The sequence below is a fragment of the Piliocolobus tephrosceles genome, chromosome 6, assembly GCF_002776525.5.
Source record: "Piliocolobus tephrosceles isolate RC106 chromosome 6, ASM277652v3, whole genome shotgun sequence".
Lineage (NCBI taxonomy): Eukaryota > Metazoa > Chordata > Mammalia > Primates > Cercopithecidae > Piliocolobus > Piliocolobus tephrosceles.
The window spans coordinates 111,346,861-111,372,956 of record NC_045439.1 but is presented as its reverse complement, the minus strand read 5'-3'; the positions used below and the strand labels follow the sequence as shown (position 1 = coordinate 111,372,956).

The 26,096-nt window shown below is 38.9% G+C and overlaps 1 protein-coding gene across 1 annotated transcript in view; it reads left to right on the top strand.

Moving 5' to 3' along the window:
• The window catches only part of SRP54 (signal recognition particle 54), a 46,206-nt gene that overhangs the window by 7,984 nt on the left and 12,126 nt on the right, over positions 1-26,096 (top strand). The window contains exons 2-11 of the mRNA XM_023227461.1: positions 4,805-4,915; positions 7,628-7,719; positions 8,977-9,061; positions 15,858-15,962; positions 16,987-17,053; positions 17,134-17,191; positions 19,962-20,112; positions 21,789-21,937; positions 22,245-22,345; positions 23,176-23,262. Coding sequence (XP_023083229.1) covers positions 4,838-4,915; positions 7,628-7,719; positions 8,977-9,061; positions 15,858-15,962; positions 16,987-17,053; positions 17,134-17,191; positions 19,962-20,112; positions 21,789-21,937; positions 22,245-22,345; positions 23,176-23,262 — 973 coding nt within the window. The 5' untranslated portion in view covers positions 4,805-4,837. The remainder of the gene's footprint in view (positions 1-4,804; positions 4,916-7,627; positions 7,720-8,976; positions 9,062-15,857; positions 15,963-16,986; positions 17,054-17,133; positions 17,192-19,961; positions 20,113-21,788; positions 21,938-22,244; positions 22,346-23,175; positions 23,263-26,096) is intronic.

The following is a 26,096-nucleotide window of genomic DNA, read 5'->3' as shown; positions in this document are numbered from 1 at the left end:
ATTATTTTATATATTAAAACTATATGTATTCATGTATTATATAATAAATTATATATGTTTTTTAATTTAAGGCAAAAATGTTTTAAAATATACTGCCAGTAACTACTTACAGAAGGAAAAGTGTATTGGAAAACCTCACAGAAGTTTTTAAAATTTTTTAATTTAAAACAACCAGTTTACATGGAAAGTTAGATTTATATTTAAGAATTAACTAGGCAGCCATAAAAAGAATGAAATCATGTCCTTTGCAGCAACATGGATGGAGCTGGAGGCCATTATCCTAAGAGAGCTAATTCAGAAACAGAAAATCAAATATCTCATGTTCTCACTCATAAGTGGGAGCTAAACATAGGTACACATGGACATAAAGATGAAAATAGTAGACCAGAGCATTCCAAAATGGGGGAGTTTGGGAGACTGAAGATTGAAAAAGTACGTCTTGGGTTCATGGTTCAATATTTGGGTCATACGTGTATAAGCCCAGTCCCCAGCATTACACAGTATACTGATGTAACAAATATACATATGTACCCTCTGAATCTAAAATAAATTAATTTAAAAAATTAAAGACACTTCCTAGAGTTTGCCTCCAAAAAAGTTAACTAGTATAGCTTATATATTTAGAGATGGAGTCTCACTCTGTCTCCCAGGCTGGAGTACAATGATGTGATCTCGGCTCACTGCAACCTCCACTTCCCGGGTTCAAGTGATTCTCCTGCCACAGCCTCCTGAGTAGTTGGGACTACTGGAGTGCACCACCATACCCGGCCAAGTTTTGTATATTTTGTAGAGATGGGATTTCACCATGTCGACTAGACTGGTCTCAAACTCCCAACCTCAAGCAATCTGCCCACCTCGGCCTCCCAGAGTGCTGGGGTTACAAGACGTAAGCCACCATGCTTGGCCTAGTGTAGCTTTTTAAAATGAAGGATGATCTGTTTATGACATGACCTCTAAAAAAGTTAATTGTGGTGTCATGAATAGGATTATATCACTCCCAGTACCACGGTAAAGGATATGAACTGAAACATCTGAATCTTATTTCTTAAATGAAGAATATTAATTTAAGGATCAATAATTATTTTGTGTAATGGGTATGGCATAAGAAACAAGTCCTGGATCTTTTCCATGAAGTAGTTGGCTCTCAGATTAAGTAACAATGTAATTGTAAAAAAAATCTTATGGTAAGCAATTTTTTTTCAATTTCATCAAGTATTGGTAGTAAGTTTTTTTAAAGTTCTAAATTACCAAATTGTACTTGAGTAAAAGTGTAGTGTTTAATTTGTAGCTCAGCCTGGGATATCTGTTTGCCAGTGATAGGTCCTCGAATGCATTTTCCCTTCCTGCCTTTTTTTGATTCCTCTCACCTCTTTGCTTTCTCTATGGTGAATGAGTCAGCTACTTAATTTTCCTGTTTGTCTTAAAATTAATTAATTTATTTATTGAGACGGAATTTTGCTCTTGTTGCCCAGGCTGGAGTGCAATGGCGCGATCTATGGCTTACCGTAATCTGCACTTCCCGGGTTCAAACGATTCATCTGTCTCAGCCTCCCAAGTAGCTGGCATTACAGGCATGTGCCACCATACCCAGCTAATTTTGTATTTTTAGTGGAGATGGGGTTTCTCCCTTTTGATCAGGGTGGTCTCGAACTCCCAACCTCAGGTGATCTGCCCGCCTCGGCCTCCCAAAGTGCTGGGATTACAAACGTGAGCCACTGCACCCAGCCCCAAATTTATTTTTTTTTTAATACGGATGTTCACCCTTGTTGCCCAGGCTGGAGTGCAATGGTGCGATCTCACTTCGCTATAATCTCTGCCTCCCATCTTCAAGTGTTTCTCCTGCCTCAGCCTCCCGAGTAGATGGAATTACAGGTGCCTGCCACCATGCCCAGCTAATTTTTTTTTTTTTTTCTGTATTTTTGAGACGGGGTTTTGCCATGTTGGCCAGCCTGGTCTCGAACTCCTGACCTCAGATGATCCACCCACCTCAGCCTCCCAAAGTGCTGGGATTACAGGTGTTAGCCACCATGCCTGGCCCTATTTCTCTTATTTTTAATCCCCTGTGTATTTTGTAGAGGGGATCTAGTCTGGATAATCTTGGTTGACTAAATTAGACTACATTAGCTCAGAAGGGTTACCAAAACAGTTGTTTTGAAGAGTTACCTTTTCTGTTAATATTGTTCATATTGGAAAATTGATATTCCCCAGACCTTGTTTTTAGAGCCCTTTGAAATCTCTATTTCCTTCTAACTGTGTACTCCTCTGTCCTGACCTGAATGTTTTGTTTCCTGTCACCTAAATAATGCTCAGTGATCCATAAGTACAGTGCATATATAAGGCATAAGTGTGTCCCAGATTTGTCTCTCTCCATTTCTGACTATGCTATTTCATCTTCCTCAAATTCCTCTTTGTCTTTTCCACTTACTAAAATTCTACTATTATTTCAGGACCAAATTCATACTCAGTCTTTCCAATAAAGCCTGTACCCTCTGCCTTAGTCTAAAATTCTTCCTTTTCTTTTTTCTTTTTTTTTTTGGAGACAGAGTCGTACTCTGTCACCCAGGTTGGAGTGCAGTATTGTGATCATGACCTCCTTGGCTCAAGCAATCCTCCCGTCAGCCTCCCGAGTAGCTGGGACTACAGGCACATGCCGCCATGCCTGGCTACTTTTTTATTTTTTTTATTTTTTGAGACGGAGTCTCGCTCTGTCGCCCAGCCTGGAGTGCAGTGCCCGAATCTCAGCTCACTGCAAGCTCTGTCTCCTGGGTTTACGCCATTCTCCTGTCTCAGCCTCGCGAGTAGCTGGGACTACAGGCGCCCGCCACCTCACCCAGCTAGTTTTTTGTAGTTTTTTTAGTAGAGACGGGGATTCATCATGTTAGCCAGGATGGTCTCGATCTCCTGACCTCGTGATCCACCCGTCTCGGCCTCCCAAAGTGCTGGGATTACAGGCTTGAGCCACTGTGCCCGGCCTTTTTTTTTTTTTTTAAGAGATGAGGTCCTGCTATGTTGCCCAGGCTGGTTTCCAACTCCTGAATCCCAGTGATCCTACTTCCTTGGCCTCCCAAAGTGCTGGCATTACAGGCTTGAGCCACTGTACCTGGCCTTTTTCTTCCTATTTCTTTTTTTTTTTTTTCTTGTTCCATAGAAGCAGAATCAATGAAGTGTGTGTGTGTGTGTGTGTGTGTGTGTGTATAAATATATATATATAGAGAGATATAAAGATATTTATTTATTTATTTATTTATTTATTTATTTATTTATTTATTTCCGAGACGGAGTCTCGCTCTGTTGCCCAGGCTGGAGTGCAGTGGCCGGATCTCAGCTCACTGCAAGATAGATATTTATTATAAGGAATTGGCTCAGGCTGTTATGGAGACTTAAATCTCAAGATCTGTAGGATGAGTTGGCAAGCTAGAGACCCAGGAGAGCCCGTGGTGTAGATCCAGTCTGAATCTGAAGGCCTGAGAACTCAGAGCCATTGATGTAGTTTTAATCCAAATGCTTGAGATCCACAAAGAACCAATGTTTCAGTTTGAAGGCAAGAAAAGCTGATGTCCCTGTTAGTAAGCAGTCAAACAGGAGGAATTCTCTCTTAGTGTTTATTTTAGTGTGCATTTATGTGCCTTGTCTTACCAGCTAGTAGATAAGCGTCTTGAGGACAGGGACTACAAACCATATTTGCTTGTTTATCACCCATAAGCCCTTGCATCCTTACAAGTAGTAAGTACATCTAATATATAATACTTTATAAAATAGTAACATTTTAGAGCTGGAAAGGGTTTTTGACTCTTACTTAACTGAAACAGAAAGTCTGTTGCATGTAACTTTTTTGGAAAAACCAGGATTAGAATTTTATTTTCGATTACTCATCCAGGGTTTTTTCTAGTAATTCTTATTAATAATAAATGATAACTTAAATCGTTAAGTTACAGTTTTCCTAGAATCAGAAACAGGTTTAAAATAGGAAGAGAACCAGCCTTGGCAGTATAGTGAGACTGCGTCTCTACAAATAATAAAAATTAGCTGGGCATGGTGGCAGGCACCTGTGGTCCCAGCTACTTGGGAGGCTAAGGTAGGAGGATTGCCTGCTCCCAGGAAGTTGAGGCTGCAGTCAGCTGCGATCACACCACTGCACTCCAGCTTGGGTGACAGAGTAAGTGAGACCCTGTCTCAAAAAAAAAAAAAAAAAAAAAAAAAAAAGAGTAAAATAATATACCTCTTTTCTTTGTGGTTAGAAGAATAAAATGAAATAATGTATGTGGAATCACTTAGTACAGTGCTTTAATACAGCTAATAGCTCAACAGTTGCTTTTTTTGTACTAGAAAAGTTATTAAAACTTTTTTCTTTTTTCCTTTTTTTTTTTTTGCTTGGGAGCAAGAAAAATAGTTTGCAGAGTCCTTTAATGTGGGAAATTAGGCAATATTCCTGGAGATTTCACCTTATTTTCCTCTTTTAATTTAAAAATGTGCATGATACATAATTCAGTTCATAAGTATTGTGCCAAAAAAAGAACATATTTAATGTGAGTTTGTCATTATTTCCTCAAAGTATATTATTTGACATGTTAAATTTGCTGATTCATATACAGGATTCCAATTAAGTGTTTGAATATAAGGCATCATAACCAAGTGGCAGTTTTATCTTTATGACATGACTGTATTTAAGCACAGGTTGAGGCTATGGAAGGTGAAATTACAGTATCTAAACACTAGAGTGATTTGAACTTAAAATACTCTTTAGAACTCTTCAGTCATGGGAAATCAAATTGATTATTTTCATTTAATTTTTTTTCCTCTCCAGAGTTCTTCGTAAGTACATCTTAAAGCTGTCAAGATGGTTCTAGCAGACCTTGGAAGAAAAATAACATCAGCATTACGCTCGTTGAGCAATGCCACCATTATCAATGAAGAGGTATGTAAAATATTGTATGAAATATATATGATTGTATATTATCACTAGTTGGGAAGATGGCTTATTAATAATCTCTGTATGTATATGTATTTTGATGTAGACTTAATACTTGTAGACAAAAACCTAAAAGTGGATTCAGTAAGTAGTGTTTTATTGAGAAATTAACTACAACTTCAAATTTACTTCAACTTTCTATAAAGAATTTTCCAAAAAAAATCCAAAACAAAACTGACCTTAATTTACATGTAAAAATGACATATTTTATCATTTGAAAGTGTCTTAAATCTGGAACTGTACTTTTGTTTTCTCTGTTGATAAAGACCTGAAATTTCATTACCCTGCTTCTTTCTTCTTGGCTAGGCCTGTGTTTGTCTGTCCTTTTCTTTGTGACTTTTATTTAGCATTTTTGTAAAAGGCTGGCATTTCCATCTTGTCTGTTTTGATTCACTTTCTTCGAAATCTTCAGTTTTTTGGAGATTTTTGTAAGCCACTCCTTAGATCATATTAAAATACTTTTCTTCCTGGCTATATTGTTTTAAGATATTTCTTTGTTTCATTTGTCCCCCACAGATTGTATCTTAATGGTTTATTAATTGAAAAAGATGACTATGGTTCACAAGTATACTTTATATTTTGTATTAACAATGGGAAAGTACTGAATTTGGTGTTAGAAGGCATTGTTTAGAGTCCCACTGTAGCTATTTAGTAGCTATACGATGTAAATTTGGGCAACTCAACTTTAGATTCCTTAGTGTGTAAAATAGGAAAATAGCATTTACCATAGAAAATAGTTTTAAGTATCAAATGAACTTTCTAACTTGGAGGTTAGAAAACTAATTCTTATGTAGAATTTTACCTCAACACTAAGCTAATGGAATTAAATAATTTTGAGACCATCTTAGAGATCATTTAGTTCAGCCTCTTATTTAACAGAAACAGAAAGTCATTTTCATGTGATTATTTGGAAGAACCAGGATTAGAACCTTTTTTTTCCTAATTCCTCACACAGGGCTTTTTCTAATACTTCTTATTAAATAATAAATCATAACTTAAATCGTTTTTGGTCTTGTATTTCAGAATAAATAAAACAACTTTCCAAACAGTTTTCCCTGTTGGGTAGCCCTTATGTTCTTTGTGTTTACAGTAGAAAGGAAAGGAAACCAGGGGAGGAGTTCTTGGTGGGAAGTAGAGTAACAGCTGTTGCTTAAATTGGCAGCTTCTCTGTTCTTGATACTGTGCTGCTAGCTAATTAACAAGGAGAAACCCCTCTAGTGAAAGATCACTTCCAGTTTTATCAGACTCCTTTAATAAGGGATAGAGAAAATTGATAAGCCTCTCCTTGTAGGGCATACAAAGTGAGGTGAAGGAGAGAGTTCATTCAACAAATATTTGAGGGCCTATGTTTTTGCAGACATTTTTGCTGGCACCAGAGATACAGCAGTGAACAAAATAGACTAAAATTCCTACCCTCATAGAGCTTACATTCTAGTGTGTGAGCACTTTATATACATGAGTGGCTAAAGCCTCATCTTTTCTTAAGACTTTTAATTTTATGACCTTTTAACTACAGTGCCTTGCAATTCAACAAACATATGATGATAATAAGTTATTAATGGAGGGTAGCCTTTCCAACTGTATTCTGCTGCTCTAAGTAAAAGTGACAAGACTGGCTAACTTTCTTCTGTCACATTTACTTCCATAGTTGTCCAGTTTTTAAGAAAAGCAAATATTAAGCCAGGCGTGGTGGCTCACACCTGTAATCCTAGCACTCTGGGAGGCTGAGGTGGGTGGATCACCTGAGGTCAGGAGTTTGAGACCAACCTGGCCAACAGAGTGAAACTCTGTCTCTACTGAAAATATAAAAAATTAGCTGGGTGTGATGGCAGGCACCTATAATCCCAGCTACTAGGGAGGCTGAGGCAGGAGATTCGCTTGAATCCGGGAGGCGGAGGTTGCAGTGAGCCGAGATCATGCCATTGTACTCCAGCCTACGCAACAATAGTGAAACTCCATTTCAGAAAAAAAGAAAAGCAAATATTGTGACTATATACCACTATGTAGTAACAACAGGAGCTCTTCAGTAACTTAGAAAACGTCAAAGGCAACATCTATTTGTAGAAACTTGTTTTGGCTTGAATATTGTCTTTATTGTTATTACTTTGTGTGTGTGTGGGTTTTTTTTGTTTTTGTTTTTGTTTGTTTTTTTTTTTTTGAGACAAAGTCTTACTGTGTCGCCCAGGCTGGAGTGCAGTGGCACTATCTTGGTTCACTGCAGCTTCAGCCTCCTGAGTAACTGGGATTACAGACACATGCCACCATGCCCAGCTAATTTTTGTATTTTTAGTAGAGATGGAGTTTCGCCATGTTGGCCAGGCTGGTCTTGAACTCCTGACCTCAAGTGATCTGCCCACCTCGGCCTCCCAAAGTGTTGGGATTACAGGCGTGAGCCACCATGCCTGGCCTATAATTACTTTTACATAGGAATAAAATTTGTGGTAATTAATACTTGAGTGTGTAAAACTAAATGGGGTTTCTTATTTTGACAAAATGACTTAACATTTAATAAAATTATCTCTCCAGAACTAACTGAAGAACCCAGTATTGTGGTATTATTTTATTAAGCTATGGTCATATAATTGATCAACCGTTGTTTTTATGGAACTTAAATTATACACTGGGTACTTTAAATTTCATTTATTTCTTTATTTTCAGGTATTGAATGCTATGCTAAAAGAAGTCTGTACCGCTTTGTTGGAAGCAGATGTTAATATTAAACTAGTGAAGCAACTGAGAGAAAATGTTAAGTAAGTTAAATTAATCAGGTAAAAAACAGGCACAGTTAAGTTTAGTTTACAGGAAAGAAGTGCTAACTAGAAGTGTTTGCTATATCAGGAATCATTTCTGCTCTGCAGCACTGGAAAAGTGCTGTGTGGGAGCTCATATGTTCAGCGAGAGCATGTGTAGTACTTTTCCATAATGATAGTTCAAAGAATAAACTACATGTGGTTTTCATTTAATTACATTTTTTTTTCTATTTTACTAGTCTTTGGATGGATTTGATTAAATACTGATAGTATTTTAATATATAAAGCCTTTTAACAATTCAGGTTCTTCATAGAAAAGTACTGCAATTTTATTCTTTTTAGGCTTAAGATAATATTAACCGTTATTGGAGAGCTGTATTCTCTTTTGTTCTCCTTTTGGTTTCTCTGTTTCATATTTGATTGAGGAATTAATGTGTGTGGTCTCAGTTGTCATATTCATTGGGAGAGGCACTGAGTTGGCAGGACATACAGAACAATACAGGTAGCTGAGTTAACTGCTTGAATCTTATCCCTTATCATGCTTTAGATATTTCTTCTTGTATTGTTAGACTGAGATTAGTTGTGGGACTACCAGCGTTTAAGCATTTAGAAATAGAGAAAGTAGCCGGGCGTGGTGGCTCACGCCTGTAATCCCAGCTCTTTGGGAGGCTGAGGCGGGAGGAACATGAGGTCAGGAGATGGAAATCAGCCTGGCCAACATGGTGAAACCCCGTCTCTACTAAAAATACAAAAAATTAGCCGGGCATGGTGGCATACGCCTGTAAACCCAGCTACTCGGGAGGCTGAGGCAGGAAAATTGCTTAAGCTTGGGAGACAGGTTGCAGTGAGCCGAGATCATGCCACTGCACTCTGGCCTGGCCCACAGAGTGAGACTCTGTCTCAAAAAAGAAGAAGAAGAAATAGGGAAAGTAGTCCTGATTTCTGTTGTAAAGATATATAAAATATCTAACCTGCAAGCAAAGTAAATAAAACTAGTTCTTTGTGGTGATACTAGGACAAATTTATACTTTCAGGTGTAATCCTTGAAAACCAAAGTCTTTTGTCTAATACTTCATGGCTAAAACTCTTTATGATATAGACTTACGAGTCTGTAGTAATTACATGCATGTTAATTGGAAGACTATTAATATGAATGACTAAATAGTCGTACATTCTTTGGAGCAGAAGCTTTTTTTTCTTAGAGTTTCTTAACTGATTTTCTCCTCCCCATCCCAATCACCAACCACCATCATAAAGGTCTGCTATTGATCTTGAAGAGATGGCATCTGGTCTTAACAAAAGAAAAATGATTCAGCATGCTGTATTTAAAGAACTTGTGAAGGTAAAAGTATATGAAGATTGTGCTGTGATTCTATACTCAGTGGATAAAAATACATTAGCACTACACATATTTCAGAATATTTTTAACATGTCTTTATGGAATATTCATCTGTATTAAAATATTAATGAAAGGATTATTAAGTTTTCTTAGGGACTTTTTTTTTTTTTTTTTTGGAGAAGGAGTTTCACTCTCGTTGCCCAGGCTGGAGTGCAATGACACGATCTTGGTTCACCGCAACCTCCGCCTCCTGGGTTCAAGTGATTCTCTTGCCTCAGCGTCCCGAGTAGCTGGGATTACAGGCATGCACCACCACGCCTGGCTAATTTTGTATTTTTGGTAGAGACAGGGTTTCTCTATGTTGGTCAGCCTGATCTTGAACTCCCGACCTCAGGTGATCTGCCCGCCCTGGCCTCACAAAGTACTGGGATTACAGGTATAAGCCAGTGCACCTGGTCAGGACCTATTTTTATTGTAGACTTTACTGAATATACAGAATTCCAAGTGCAGATATGAAGGCTAGTACTGTTCCTGCAAAAAATGCCAAAACCAAGATGCGATGAGTGAAATTTCACTACAGATTGGTTGATGAAAGGGCCTAAGTTTTTCTTCTTTCACTATCGTGTTTTGCCTAGTGATGGTCCTGCTTTTATACGGCAAAGTCACACATACAAATATTCTTTTCTACACTGTTCATTGTGTAAGGAATTCCCTTTGCAAAGACCGAGTATCCCAATTCTTGCCTAGATTATGAGCAATTTTGAATTAGTGAAAGTTTTATTTTCAAGTAGTAAATATAGTTGGTTGCCCCTGCCTCATCTTATTGCTGATCTTGCAAATTATGGTGAAAATCTTAGAGCTTAAAATATATATATATTGGCTCAGTTGTAGAAGAAAAAAAGAAAGGAGCTGTTAAAAAATTATTTTAGTCCAGGCGCAGTGGCTCATGCCTGTAATCACAGTGCTTTGGGAGGCGGAGGTGGGAAGATTCCTTGAGGCCCGGAGTTTGAGACCAACCTGGGCAACGCAGTGAGAACCAGTCTCTACAAAAAAAAAAAAAAATTGGTAAAAATAACTGGTGCAGGCCAGGTGCAGTGGCTCACATCTGTAATCCCAGCACTTTGGGAGGCTGAGGTGGGTGAATCACCCAAGGTCAGGAGTTTGAGACCAGCCTGACCAACATGGTGTAATCCTGTCTCTACTAAAAATACAAAAATTAGCTGGGCATGGTGGTGCACATCTATAGTCCCAGCTACTGAGGAGGCTGAGGCAGGAGGATTGCTTGAGCCCCAGAGTTTAGGGGTGCAGTGAGCCATGATTGTGCCACTGCACTCCAGACTTGGGGAGAGGGTGAGACCCTGTCTTAAAAAAAAGAACAAAAAAAAATTTTTTAGAGCAATAGATGGCTACTAGTTCTACATTTTTTTCCCCCACATTGTATGAATATTTTCTTTTTCTTTTTTTTTTTTTTGAGACTCCATCTGTCACTCAGGCTGAAGTGCAATGGCATGATCTCTGCTCACTGCAACCTCTGCCTGCCGGGCTCAGGCAGTTCTCCTGTCTCAGCCTCCCGAGTAGCTGGGACTTTATAGGTGCACACCACCACACCCAACTAATTTTTGTATTTTTGGTACAAACAAGTTTTCACATCTTGGCCAGTTTGACCTCGAACACCTGACCTCAAGTGATCCACCCGCCTCGGCCTCCCAAAGTGCTGGGATTACAGGCATGAGCCACCATGCCCGGCCTGAATATTTTTATTTACTGTTTTGGTACCAACTGCATTGATAGGATTTTGAAAAAGTTGTGTATCTCAGACGAGTATGTAATTTTCATTTACTCCACTAGACTAATTAATTAAAAAAAGAAAAAAAAGAAATTCAGACCTAAAAGAGGTCAGAATTTATCCTGTTCATACTTACCAGTTTGCAGTTGAGAAAACTGGGCTAGTTTAGTGACAGACCCAGGTATGATCTCCAAACTCCTTGTGTAAGACTCTTCATTTCCTAATTGCTTTTTACTTAGTGTCTGAGGTCAGCACAGTGTGAATGGAATTTTTTCTTTTTCTTTTTTTCTTTCTTTTTTTTTGAGATGGAGTCCTGCTCTGTTGCCAGGCTGAAGTGCAGTGGCGCGATCTTGGCTCACTGCAACCTCTGCCTCCCGGGTTCAAGCAATTCTCCTGCCTCAGTCTCCCAAGTAGCTGGGATTACAGTCGTGCGCCACCTTGCCCAGCTAATTTTTTTTTTTTTTTTGTATTTTTAGTAGAGACAGGGTTTCGCTATGTTGGCCAGGATGGTCTCGATCTCCTGACCTAGTGATCCGCCCACCTCGGCCTCCCAAAGTGCTGGGATTACAAGCATGAGCCACCGTACCCGGCTTTTTTTTTTTTTTTCTTTTTTTAAAGAGACAGTCTGACTCTGTTACCCAGGCTGGAGTGCAGTGGTGCAATCATGGCTCACTGTAGCCTCAACCTCTTGGGCTCAAACAATGCTCCTGCCTCAGCGCCCCCCAAGTAGCTGATACATGCCACCATGCCCAGCTAGTTTTTGCATTTTTTGTAGAGACGGGGTTTTGCCATGTTGCCCTAGCTGGTCTTGATCTTCTGAGCTCAAGTGATCCACCTGCCTTGGCCTCCCAAAGTGTTAGGATTGCAGGTGTCAGCCACTGTGCCTGGCCGGAAATTTTTATTGTTAGGGGCTCATAACTATAGGCAATTCTGGAGCATCAAGTGCTTTATTAAGAAGCATTTATTGAGTACCTACTTTATTTCAGGAAGTATGCCAAATGCTGCTGACAGCAGAGATAAATAAGACTGGTCCTTATACTCAGATGCTTATGGTCTAGAGCAATGGTGTACAAAGCAAGATCAAAATTATTTTCATAATACCAAGACACTATTTGACTTTTGTACTATGTTGACATTTGCACTGAAAACAATGGTAGGTAAAACTCCCTAGTATGAATCAAGGCGGTGGCACCATATGATACTAGTAGTTTCTGGACTCTTTTTTTTTTTTATTTTTAAAGACAGAGTCCCTGTCATTCAAGCTAGAGTGCAGTGGCATGATCAGAGCTCACTGCAGCCTCAAATTCGTGGGCTCAAGCGATCTTCTCTCCTCAGCTTCCAGAGAAGCTAGGACTACAGGCCTGCACCACTGTGTTTTTTTTGTTTGTTTTTTTGTTTGTTTGTTTGTTGTGGTGTGATCATGGCTTGCTGCAGCCTCATCCTCCCTAGGCTCAGGTGATCCCTACACCTGAGCCTCCCTAGTAGCTGGGGCTACTACTCTTTGAGCCCAGGAGTTTGAGACCAGCCTGAGCAACATGATGAAACCCCATCACTACAAAAAATACAAAAAGTAGCTGGGAACGGTGGCTTACACCTGTAAAGTCAGTTACTTGGGAGGGTAAGTTGAATCCAGGAGGTGGAGGTTACAGTGAGCTGAGATCACGCCACTGCACTCCAGCCTGGGCGACAGAGCGAGACCTGTCTTAAAAAAAAAAAAAAAGCCACCAGGCACAGTGGTGCATGCCTGTAATCCCAGCACTTTGGGAGGCCGAGGCGGGTGGATCACCTGAGGTCAAGAGTTTGAGACCAGCCTGACCAACATGGTGAAACCCCGTCTTGACTAAATAAAAGAAGTTAGCCGTGTGTAGTGGCACATGCCTGTAATCCCAGCTACTTGGGAGGCTGAGGCAGGAGAATGGCTTGAACCTGGGAGGCAGAGGTTGCAGTGAGCTGAGATCACGCCATTGCACTCCAGCCTAGGCCACAAGAGCGAAACTCCATCTAAAATAAAAATAAAAAGGCCTTGTATCTATCATCTATCTCTGTCATGAGTTTGACAGTATCCCTCTACTTACTTTTCTGATGAGAGTTAGTATTGATATTAATGAAGTTTTTTGATTATGTATAGTGAAATATGTCAATGACGAGAGATCTGCCTAACTCAGTGAACCAATGTTTTGTGAATAACTAGCGCATGATATTACAAATCATGTACCAGTATAAGATTCATTTAAAATGCAAGATGGAATCACAGATTTTAATGTAACAGTATAAAAGTTTATATGGTTTTAGATTCTACATTGCAGCTAACCTTTACAAACTACCATGATTATAAAGAAACTCTGAGACCAAGAAGTTGAAAACAGGTGTTCTCGAGAGTGGGCGAAAGAGAAGACAAATTTATTAAATTATTTAGTAAAACATATATGTTCCAAATAATGGGTCCATAGAGAGCTGGGAGATTTTGCCATGACATGTAGAAAATGGAGGTGAATGTGGAGCAGCATCAGTGTACTGAAAGGATCTATGAGGAAGGGAAGTGGATTTATGTTTAAGACAGATTTTGCCTGTTTCAGAGGATTGCTTAAGGAGAGGTTGATGCTTAGGAAAGGTATGAGAAAATGTATTTTTCTCTGTTCTTTATCTCATGGCTTTCCTTGAAATTCAGGTATAATATGGATTATGTAATTTTTATGGATGGCTTGGCAGACTTTCTCTCAAAGGCTTAGACTTTGTGGACCATGTGATTTCTATTGCAACTACTCAGCTCTGCTGTTGTGGCACAAAAGCAGCAAATGGGTCAGGCACAGTGGCTTATACCTGTAATCTCAGCACTTTGGGAGGCCAAGGTTGGAGGGTTGCTTGAGGCCAAGAGTTCAAAAGCAGTCTGGGCAACATAGCAATACTCCCTTTCTACAAACAAATACTAAAATTAGTCAGATATCATGGCACACGCCTGTAGTTCCAGCTACTCATGAGGCTGAGATGGTAGGATCGCTTGAGCCCAAGAGTTCGAGACTGCAGTGAGCCATGATTGTACCACTGCACTCTAGCCTGGGTTACAGAGTGAGACCGTGTCTCAAAAAAAAAAAACAAAAAAAGTAGTAAATGAATGGGCATGGCTGTATTAGATTGAAATTTTTTTCAATGTAATAACTTTATAGCCTGTTGCCCAGGCCAGAGTACAGTGGCCTGATAATAGCTCATTGCAGTCTCAAACTCCTGGGCTCAAGCCATCTTCCTGCCTCAGCCTCCTGATTAGCTGGGACCACAGGTGCATGCCATCACACCTGGCCAATTCTTTAAATTAGTAGGGACTAGATCTTACTATGCTGCCCAAGCTGGTCTCAAACTCCTGGTCTCAAGCAATCCTCCTCTGGCCCCCAGAAAGGGCCGGGAATATAGGCATGAGCCACCACACCCAGCCTTCATTGAAACTTTATTTGCACATAGTTCACCAACCCCTGATCTGGGACATTAACTATTATGGATTTATTATTATATCATACATTTCAAGTTCCAAACGACTAATTCCCACGTGAATTACTTTTTAAATGTCCCATGCCTTTTTTTTTTTTTTTTTTTTTTGGAGATGGAGTCTTGCTCTGTTGCCCAGGCTGGAGTGCAGTGGTGCAATCTCAGCTAACTTCAAGCTCCGCCTCCTAGGTTCACGCCATTCTCCTGTCTCAGCCTCTTGAGTAGCTGGGACTACAGGTGCCCACCACCACACCCGGCTAATTTTTTGTATTTTTAGTAGAGACGGGGTTTCACCGTGTTAGCCAGGATGGTCTCGATCTCCTGACCTCATGATCTGCCCACTTCGGCCTCCTAAAGTGCTGGGATTATAGGCGTGAGCCACCGCACCTGGCCCTAAATGTCCCATGCTTTTTTAATTTGGAGACTGTCCCTATATGAACCTCAGTTTTCCACTGACTGTCATTTTAAAGTTGGTGATTGTTTTTTACTAGCTCTCTAAATGTAGTAACTTTACAGTAAATATTTGGCATTGGAGAATTTACAGTTTGACCTGGAAAATCTTTCACATATAATCTGTAATTTTGTTAAGTAAATATTTGTCAAATTGAATATGGACGTTAGCACTCTTGAGTATGGCATCCACTAGCCACATGTGGTTATTGAGCATTTGTAATGTGGCTAGTCCAAACTGAGATGTGTTTTACATATAAAATACACACCAGATTTTCAGACTTTGGGAAAATAAATGTAAAAATCTCATTAATTTTTAAATATAGATTACATATGAAAATGATAATTTTTTAGGTGTATTGGGATAGATATTAAAATTAGTATCACCTGTTTTTACTTTTTAAATGTCAGTACTGGAAATTTTAAAGTTCATGTGTAGCCTTCACATACATTTTTGTATTACACTTCTGTAGTGCTGATGTAGATTCCTCGTGTGGCTTAAACTTGGTTTTACATTTTATTTTATACTCCAGCTTGTTCTAAAAAATGTTGTGAGATCTTTACCTCTGAACTGGTTTGGAGTATAGACTTGATTATGACTTCTTAAATTTATGTTCTTAAATTTTACTCTGTCTATGCAAAGGAGAATAGTTATATTAGAATAGCGTATGGTAGCTTTTATATGAAAATGCCCTTATTTATATAATTTAAAAGTTGTGGCAGCATGGTGTCTCACGCCTGAAATCCCAGGACTCTGAGGCTGAGACAGAAGGATTGCTTGAACCCAGAGGTTGGAGACCAGCCTGGGCAACGTGGCAAGACCCTCTCTCTACAAAAAAAAATGTTTCAATTAACTAGATGTGGTGGCGTGTACCTGTAGTCCCAGTTACTTGGGAGGCTGAAGTGGGAGCATCATTTGAGCCCAGGAGATCGAGGCTGCAGTGAGCTCTGATTATGCCACTGCACTCCAGCCTGGGTGAGAGTGCGACCCTGTCTCAAAAAAGGAAAAAAAAGTTGTGGGAAAGGGGTTTTGAATTTAAGTGTATGTTAACTTGATTTTATTTTTAATTTATTTTTGATATTTAGCTTGTGGACCCTGGAGTTAAGGCATGGACCCCCACTAAAGGAAAACAAAATGTGATTATGTTTGTTGGATTGCAAGGGAGTGGTAAAACAACAACATGTTCAAAGGTAAATTGAACTTACTTTAAAAAGAAGCCATATGGAAGATAGGTTTGTATAAATCAAGTTTTATACTTAATGTAAAAACATAAAGCCTGGCTTTATAATATTGAAATATATATTTTTATTAATTATAATTAATTAGAATATATTAATATATAGTGTTATATATATTTTATTAAAATATATTTGTGATATATTAAAATATACTATAATATATTAAAATACCTTAAGGCTTTATAATATTGTTGCTTTATAATTTTATGTTACTTGATGTATGTTTTTAAATAATTTTTTGTAGGATAAGAGAAGAGATCCTCATACTTTCTTATTTATTTTTTGAAAGAAGGTAGACATCTATAACTATGCTATTTCTTTTATTAAAAAAAGACCATTCCTATCCTTTCAGGAAGTGAGTGTATTGTTTTTGGAGAGGAGAACATGGAGTTTACTTTATCCTCTATAGCTCAGGACTCCTTTTTCAGGTTCCCACCCAGCATACTATAGATCTTCATTTTTCATATCCTTATGCAATGTTGTTTTAGACAGAGTCTTACTTTGTTGCCCAAGCTAGAGTGCAGTGGCGTGCGAACATAGCTCACTGTAGCCTTGACCTCTTTATGCTAATTTTTAATTCGGTTTACCACTCCTTTTTCCCGAATTGGATGTCTCAACAATAATATTATGGGATTTTTCCACAAGCTTCATATATGTTATAGTTTGAGGGGGGAAAAGAGAAAAGGATGATTTTTAGATCGTTTTGTTGTTGTTTGTTTTTAATTAACATTAATAGTAAACATTTTTTACTACGATCATTTGCTACTTGATCATTTTATATTTGAATGCTGCTGCATGACAATTAGAATATAAAACTTTGTAGGAAATTTGCCGTATTCAAAAATCTTTAATAATCGGGAAAATTATACACGTTTTATTTTACTCCTTAGGTAAATAATAAGGAAAAACAGAAGAAATTATATGTATAATTTGTTATATTTTATGATATTATGTTTTTAAATCTTTTCTCACCCAGTTAGCGTATTATTACCAGAGGAAAGGTTGGAAGACCTGTTTAATATGTGCAGACACATTCAGAGCAGGTAATGTCTTGAAATTTGAAAATTGTTTTCTATAATTTTTATTTTCAAGTTTGAGGATTCATGAACTCTTTATCTTCTAGGGGCTTTTGACCAACTAAAACAGAATGCTACCAAAGCAAGAATTCCCTTTTATGGAAGGTAGGTTACCGGTTTTTTATTTTAACACTCATATGCCTCTTCTTGTCTGTCAGCTTTTTTTTTTTTTGAGACACAGTCTCCCTCTATTACCCAGGTTGGAGTGCAATGGTGCGATCTCGGCTCACCGCAGCCTCCACCTCCTGAGTTCAAGCAACTCTCCTGTCTCAGCTTCCTGAGTAACTAGGATTACAGGTGCCCACCACCACGCCCGGCTAAGTTTTTGCATTTTTAGTAGAGATAGGGTTTCGCCATGTTGGCCAGGCTGGTCACTCCTGACCTCAGGTGATCTGCCTGCCTCGGCCTCCAAAAGTGCTGGGATTACAGGCGTGAGCCACCATGTGTAACCATGCCCTGCTAATTTTTTTTTAAACTTTTTGTAAAGACCCTGTGTTGCCCAGGCTAGTCCCAAGCTCCTGGACTCAAATGATCCTTCCACCTCAGCCTCCCAAAGGGCTAGGATTACAGGCTTGAGCCACTGTACGCAGCAACACACATATTCTTGTTAAGTATATTCTACCTGAGTTTTTGGTGGTGGTTCTTAATTTAGGGGAAAAACTTTTTTTTGTAACATTATATGTCTTTATTTGATAGTAGTGATCTGCATATAAAAAGTTGCCACTAATCAGAAGAATGCAAATTAAAATATCTAATTTCTTGATTTTTCAGGTTGGCAAAGATTGTATTAGGGATTGTGAAAATGTAGTGAAATAGGGATGAGATTAAACTGTTACGGAGGAGGTTTGCCTCATAAAAGCGAAAAGCCTTAAATGGTCATACCATTTGTTCCAAATTCAACTTATAAGAGTGCTCAAAGAAGAAACATTTACCAATTATATTGGCTGTATTTTTAATATCAAGAAATTGGAAAAACTGCCATGCACAGTGGCTTATATATATAATCCCAGCACTTTGGGAGGCTGAGATGGGAGGATCACTTGAGCCCAGAAGTTGGACACCAGCCTGAGCAACATAACAAGACCTCATCTCTAGAAAAAATAAATTAAAAAAATTTTTACGCTTGTAACCCCAGCAGTTTGGGAGGCTGAGGCAGGTGGATTATAAAGTCAGGAGTTCGAGACCAGCCTGGCCAACACAGTGAAACCCTGTCTCTACTAAAAATACATAAATTAGCTGGGTGTGTTGGTGGGTGCTTGTAATCCCAGCTGTTTGGGAGGCTGAGGCAGAAGAATCGCTTGAACCTGGGAGGCAGAGGTTGCAGTGAGCCGAGATCGCGCCACTGCACTTCAGCCTGGGTGACAGAGCTAGACACCGTTTCAACAACAAAAAAAATTTTTTTAGGCCAGGCGCGGTGGCTCACACCTGTAATCCTTGCACTTTGGGAGGCTTAGGCGGGTGGATCACCTGAGGTCGGGAGTTCAAGACTAGCCTGACCAACATGGAGAAAGCCCATTTCTACTAAAAATACAAAATTAGCTGGATGTGGTGGTGCATGCCTGTAATCCCAGCTACTCAGGAGGCTGAGGCTGGAGAATCGCTTGCACCTGGCAGGCAGAGGTTGTGGTGAGCTGAGATTGCACCATTGCACTCTACCCTGGGCAACAAGAGCGAAACTCCGCCTCAAAATAAATAAATAAATACATTTAAAAAAGAAATTGGAGGCCAGGTGTGATGGCTCATGCATGTGATCCCAGCATTTTGGGAGGCCAAGGCAGGCAGATCGTGAGGTCAGAAGTTTGAGAACAGCCTGACCAACATGGTGAAACCCCGTCTTTACTGAAAATACAAAAATTAGCTGGCCTGGTGGCAGGCGCCTGTACTCCTAGCTACTTGAGAGGCTGAGGCACGAGAATCGCTTGAACCCAAGAGGCAGAAGTGGCAGTGAGCCGAGATCTCGCCACTGCACTCCAGCCTGGGCGACAGAGTGAAACTTTGTCTCAAAAAAAAAAAAAATAAATGGGAAAAACGTCAAATGTCTAATAGGAGGACGTTATTTAATAAACAGTATAGCCATCTGATAGAATGCTGTATAACCTCAAAGTTATGTTTTACAGAAATATTTTTTCTTTTTTCCCCCGTGTTATTATTATTATTTTTTTTTGAGACAGAGTCTCGCTCTGTCGCCTAGGCTGGAGTGCAGTGGCCAGATCTTAGCTCACTGCAAGCTCTGCCTTCCGGGTTTTCACCATTCTCCTGCCTCAGCCTCCTCCCCCGCCCCGTGTTATTTTTAAAGAGACATGGTCTTGCCCTGTTGCCCAAGTTGGAGTGCAGTTGCTTGATCATAAGCTCACTGCAGCCTCAAACTCATGGACTCAAGTTGTTCTCCTGCCTCAGTCTCCCAAGTGGCTGGGACTACAGGTGCATTCCACTATGCCAGCTAGATTTTTTTTTTTTTTTTTTTTTTTTTGTAGAGTGGAATCTCACTATATTGCTCAGGCTTGTTACAAGAATATCTACTGGTTTCATAAAATGCTTCCAAATGGATATTAAATGGAAAAACGTGTGAAACGCTGTGAACATGAATTCAATTATTAAATAAAATATAAAAAATAAATTTGAAGGAGACACAGTTCATTCAGAGGAGACGTGCGATAGAATCATACTGGGTTTTGGAATTGGAAAATTGGATAATGCTTCGTGCTTTTTTAGAAGTAGATTTTGTATTTAATACTTTATAGATTTTCTTCTTCTAAATTGAAATTGGGGTCATTTTGGCTTTTTCAAAATAGATTAAAGGTAAACTAACAATTTCTGAATTAGTAATATTTGGAAGTTTTGCTGTTTTGTTAAATCATTTGTCCATGTTATATAGCTATACAGAAATGGATCCTGTTATCATTGCTTCTGAAGGAGTAGAGAAATTTAAAAATGAAAATTTTGAAATTATTATTGTTGATACAAGTGGCCGCCATAAACAAGAAGACTCTTTATTTGAAGAAATGCTTCAAGTTGCTAATGCTATAGTAAGTAGCTTTCAACGTAGAAACAATATGAGGACTTTGGTTAATTTAATTATAAAACCGGATTGAGTATATGACCAATATAATTTGTTTTGGGCACCTATATCTGTGTGGTAGTGACTTAATTTCATCATTTTTGCTCTCCGTTAAATATAAACTTTTCATAGGTTTGAAAAAATAATTTCCTTTTTCACTTAATCATCCTATTAGTATGCATAAGAAGACGTTTAAAAATTAGTAATTAGGCTGGGTGCAGTGGCTCACATCTATAATCCCAGCACTTTGGGAGGCTGAGTCGGATGGATCACAAGGTCAGGAGTTCGAGATCAGCCTGGCCAACATGGTGAAACCCCCATCTCTACTAAAAATACAAAAATTATCTGGGCATGGTGGTGGGTGCCTGTAATCCCATCTACCTGGGAGCTGAGATAGGAGAATCGCTTGAACCCGGGAGGCAGAGGTTGCAGTGAGCTGAGATCATGCCATTGCACTCCAACCTGGGCAACAAGAACAAAACTCCATCTGAAAAAAAAAAAAACAAAAAACAAAATTAGTAATTAGCCTTTCATGTCTGATGAATTTCCTTTTTAAAAATTCAGTTGGAAATATTTAGGTGAATTTTGAGAATTTTCCAAAATGAAGCATTAAAAAAATATTATTTTGTGTCTCTTTAAAAGTGTGATGGAAATAATTTGGGGGAGGAGAAGCAGTTTATAGATATCTGCAGCATATATTATTTAGGAACCCATGTCTTGGCATTGGAGTATTAGCAGTAATTCTTTGGTTTGTGGTTAATGCTAATAAGTTTCATTTTATTTATGTTGTTATTTTGACCAGCTTGAGCAGATCTAAGGGAAATAGTCTCAAGTGTATTTTATCCATTTTGTTTTCAGTATACACTCTTCTGCTTTGATTTGCCTTTGCACTTTTTTTGCCTAGAATGCCATTCTTTCAAATCTTTGCATAACTTTTTCCTTTTTATTCAGGTCTCAGCTCAAACATTAGGTCCAGAGAGGCCTTTCCTGACTGTCCTACTAGAAGATGCCTCCCATACTTCAAAACTGATACTCTCTATCCCATTTTAGTTGTTACACATCTGAAATGTTTATCTATGTATTATCTATGTCCTCTGACTAGAATGCAAGTTTCTTAATATTTTCTCATTTACCTTTTTGTTCTCAGGATCTAGATGGTACCCAATAATACATAGTACTTCAACAAATATTTATGGATTGAACAATTATTTATGTTGTAAATATTGTGGGTTTTTTGTTTGTTTGTTTGTTTTTCTTGAGATGGAGTTTCACTCTTGTTGCCCAGGCTGGAATGCGGTGGCGTGATCTCAACTGACTGCAACCCCTGCCTCCCGGGTTCAAGTGATTCTCCTGCCTGAGCCTCTCATGTAGCTGGGATTACAGGGGCTTGCCACCATGTCTGGCTAATTTTTGTATGCTAATTTTTGTATTTTTAGTAGAGACAGGGTTTTCACCATGTTGGCCAGGCTGGTCTTGAACTCCACCTCTGGTGATCCACCCGGCTTGGCCTCCCAAAGCGCTGAGCTTACAGACATGAGCCACCGCGCCTGGCTCTAAATATTGTTTTGTAGCTTCTAATGATGACATTTGCTTAGGATCAATAAAAATCTTTTCTAAAGTATCTTTTCTATTTAAACTTTCTAGCAACCTGATAACATTGTTTATGTGATGGATGCCTCCATTGGGCAGGCTTGTGAAGCCCAGGCTAAGGCTTTTAAAGATAAAGTAGATGTAGCCTCAGTAATAGTGACAAAACTTGATGGCCATGCAAAAGGAGGTGGTGCGCTCAGTGCGTAAGTATCATTGGTACTGTTGTCCTCTGTCTTGGGATTGTATGGGGAAGGGTATGTGTTTATAGCTTTCATATTGATCATTTAAAATATGTTTCAATAGTGAGCCTAATATGGTATGTAAAGGAAGTTTAAATAGAAATAATTTTGGAGCCCATCTAATATAGTTCTATTACATCTTGTGAAATGAAACTTGAGTTTTGTACCTTTGTCTAATTAACTTTGGAGGCGGATTCACTTCAAATATCAGATCTGCTGGAAATTTGTGGGGGTCTTTTGAGGTTATTTTATATTTTCTTTTTTTTTCCAGAGTTGCTGCCACAAAAAGTCCGATTATTTTCATTGGTACAGGGGAACATATAGATGACTTTGAACCTTTCAAAACACAGCCTTTTATTAGCAAACTTCTTGGTATGTACAGTGGTGGTGATATAGACAAATCTCCAAGAAATACAATGTATCTTTAGGACAAAATAGGATTTTAATTCTGTCCTCACTAATTTAAGAACATCATTTCCTTCTATGACTTACTTTCCTTATCTGTAAAATAGAGATAATGCTTATCTGCTTTCTGTGGTGAAAGTGGTAAAATGAGGTATCTAGTAGAAAGTTCTTTGGAAAAGTTTTAGAGCACAATACAAAAACAAGTGGTTTTAATAATAGTAGATGTAAGGGCAATAATACTTTGGCAATGTCTCAAGGTGGTATAGTTAGAGAGCATGGAATTTGGAGTTAAACCCTGGGCTGCAGTCCCTGCTTTGCAACTTGTTTGTTGCTACTTACCTTTTTTTTTTTGAGACGGAGTTTCGCTCTTGTCACCCATGCTGGAGTGCAATGGCGGGATCTCAGTTCACTGCAACTTCTACCTTCTGGGTTCAAGCGATTTTCCTGCCTCAGCCTCCCAAGTGGCTGGGATTATAGGCGTGCACCACCAGGTCCAGCTAATTTTTTTTATTTTTAGTAAAGACGGGGTTTCACCATGTGGGCCAGGCTAGTCTCGAACTCCTGACCTCAGGTGACCCACCCACCTCGGCCTCCCAAACTGCTGGGATTACAGGCATGAGCCACCGTGCCTGGCCATGCCACTTAACTTTCTTAGCTTCGGTTTTCTCATTTGTGTAGTGTAGTAAGAATACCTATCATAATAACCTCACAAGGTTATTATGTATGTGAGTGTGTTTTGTATAATGTAAAGCAGGGTATAGTATTAGCTGTTAATTTTTCTTTTTTGCATCTTATAGGTATGGGCGACATTGAAGGACTGATAGATAAAGTCAACGAGTTGAAGTTGGATGACAATGAAGCACTTATAGAGAAGTTGAAACATGGTATATGAGTGACAAAAAAGCACTTCATCTCAGATGTCTTCCACTGACTTTTTTTAAATAAAGTTACTATTAAGTTGTTTGAAATATAATATCTATTAGAGTCAGATCTTCTGCTTATTTTAGATGATTTATATGCAAATCATTGAAAATCTAGGTGCCTGAGCAGTTACAGAATTCAGTGTTTTTATTTTCTTTATTGTAATAAAATTAAGATTAAAATCAAGGCTTTCACTAGGTTCCTTGAAATGTTTGTCTATTTGTTTGTTTTTTTAAGATGGAGTCTCACTCTGTTATCCAGGCTGGAGTGCAGTGGTGCAATCTTGGCTTGCTGCCAACTCTGCCTCCTGGGTTCAAGTGATTCTTCTGCCTCAGCCTCCTGAGGAGCTGGGATTACAGGCATGTACCACCAGGCCTGGCTAATTTTTGTATTTTTAGTAGAGATGAGGTTTCACCATGTTGGCCAGGCTGGTCTTGAACTGCTGACCTCAGGTGATCCACCCACCTCGGCCTCCCAAAGTGCTGGGATTACAGGTGTGAGCCACTGTGCTTGGCTGGTTCCTTGAAGTTAAACAGGTTAAAAGGAAGTTAGAACACAAGGATGAAATTAAATATACCACATTTTCTTTACCCCACATGAAAGACCCCTCCTGTAGAGAAGGATGTTACTCGATTAGGAGCTCAGGTTCTTAAATATAACATACCGATGTTTGTATCTCTGATCTATTTTTCAGCTGTATAACTTTTTGAAATTACTTAGCCTCAATTTTGTCATCTATAAAAAGTACATAATACTAACTACTTCATATGGTTGTGAAGTCTGCATTCGCCGATGCATGTACAATGTCTGGCACATCATAAACACTCCGTGTATATTATTCTCGACCATTCCAGTTGTTCTAAAAATAATCTTTAATTACCATAGCAACTATTTGCCTCTTTGCTTCTTCTCACTCATCTTACCAGATAATTGTGCCTTTACCTTTCTCTTAAATGCTAGTCTTTCTCAGGGATCATTCTAAGTCATCTTTCTCAGGCGCTTCAGACTCATGTATCTGTTTACTAGACCATTCCTGGATGTTTCATAGACATCTCAAATTCAGCATATCCTTATTCCCATCCCAACCTCTCACCTCTTTGTCTCATCAATGAATATTAACATCATTTATATTGTTGCCAGAGTCAGAAACTTGGGTGTCATTATTATTTCTTCCTCACTCTGCCTTTCTCCATCAATTAACTAGTCCTAGTGTTCCTACCTCCTAAATATCTCCATTCCATCCCCTTCTCTGTAGCCGCCCTACAACTATGCTAGTTCATCTCTTTCCTAGATCTTCTTATTGTAAGTCTTTCAACAGATCTTCCAGCTTCCTGTACTCCTCCCCTTTGATGTATTTTTTCATACTACAGCCCAAAATAATCTTTCAAAACTGCAAATCCGATCCCATTACTGCTCTTCTTAAAATTCTTTAATGGCTTTCTATTGCCCTTATAAAGTTTTTAACTGATTTTACAATCTAGCTCACATCTTCCATGTGGTGTTTTAGCACTGTTGTTCTTAGTATTCTCTGTGTCAGCTATGCTGGACTTTAGTTTCTCAAATGTACATTCCTTTCTCACATCTGGGCTGTTGCCTTTGCTTGTCCCTCTATCTCTCTTCTTACCTCTGCCATCATCTCTGGCCAAGATGGCTAACTGCTACTTATACTTCAGATTTCTCCTTAAATGTCCTTCTTCAGGGACATTTCACCTGAACCCTAGACTGAGTTGGAACCTTCTGACAGATGTTTCTATCACTTCCTACAATTAATTTTTGTATTGTTGACCACAATTATTTGATCTGTTTTTCCTGCTTGACGGTGAAGGTAGAGGTCATAGCTGTGTTATTCATCTTTTATGTTCACAGTACCTAGCACAGTGTCTGGCACATAGTAGGCCTTCAGTAACTATTGAATGAATGAATTTATACTTCGTTGCCTGTTTCTTTGCCCCTTTTTTTCTTTTCTTTTCTTTTTTTTGGCACAGAGTTTCACTCTTGTCACCCAGACTGGAGTGCATTGGCACAATCTCAGCTCACTGTAACCTCCACCTCCCAGTTTGAAGCAATTCTGCCTCAGCCTCCCCAGTAGCTGGGACTACAGGTGTGCACCACCACGCCTGGCTAATTTTGATATTTTTAGTAGAGATGGGGTTTCACCATGTTGGCCAGGCTGATCTCGAACTCCTGGCCTTAGGTGATCCGCCCACCTCGGCCTTCCAAAGTGCTGGGATTACAGGCATGAGCCACCATGCCTGGCCACTCCTTCCTTTTTCTATCTTGAATAATCCTACCACTGTTTCTGCTAGCACTACGAAGCTCGGTGTATATTCCTACTGTTTCCTTTCTTACTCCTGACTCTCCTGAAGTCTCTACATTTTTGTTTCTCTTCCTAATATTCTCATTCTGAGATCTCCAAGGGTCTCCTAATTTTCACATGTAGTGACCTTTCTTGTTTTCCTTGGTTCCTAATATTTAAGTGTTTTCTGCCTTTTCTGTTTTCATACTCCAAGTTCCATGTCTGTAGACTTCTTATATTATCCTAGCTTTAATTATCACTTCTGTATAAATGGCCAAATATGTATTTCAACTGTAATCCTCTCTTCCACTGTTGAATTCTGCGTTTCTAGTTGCCTGCTGTAACGTTTCTTTTAAGATATTGTACTGCCACTTCAAATTCAGAATGCCTGAATCAAATACCTTTTCTCTTTTTATCTTTAGGACATAAATAGAAAATACTTTCTCTTTTGGCTTGTTCCATCCCTGTTTTTAAAGCTTAGATTAATACACATACAATGAA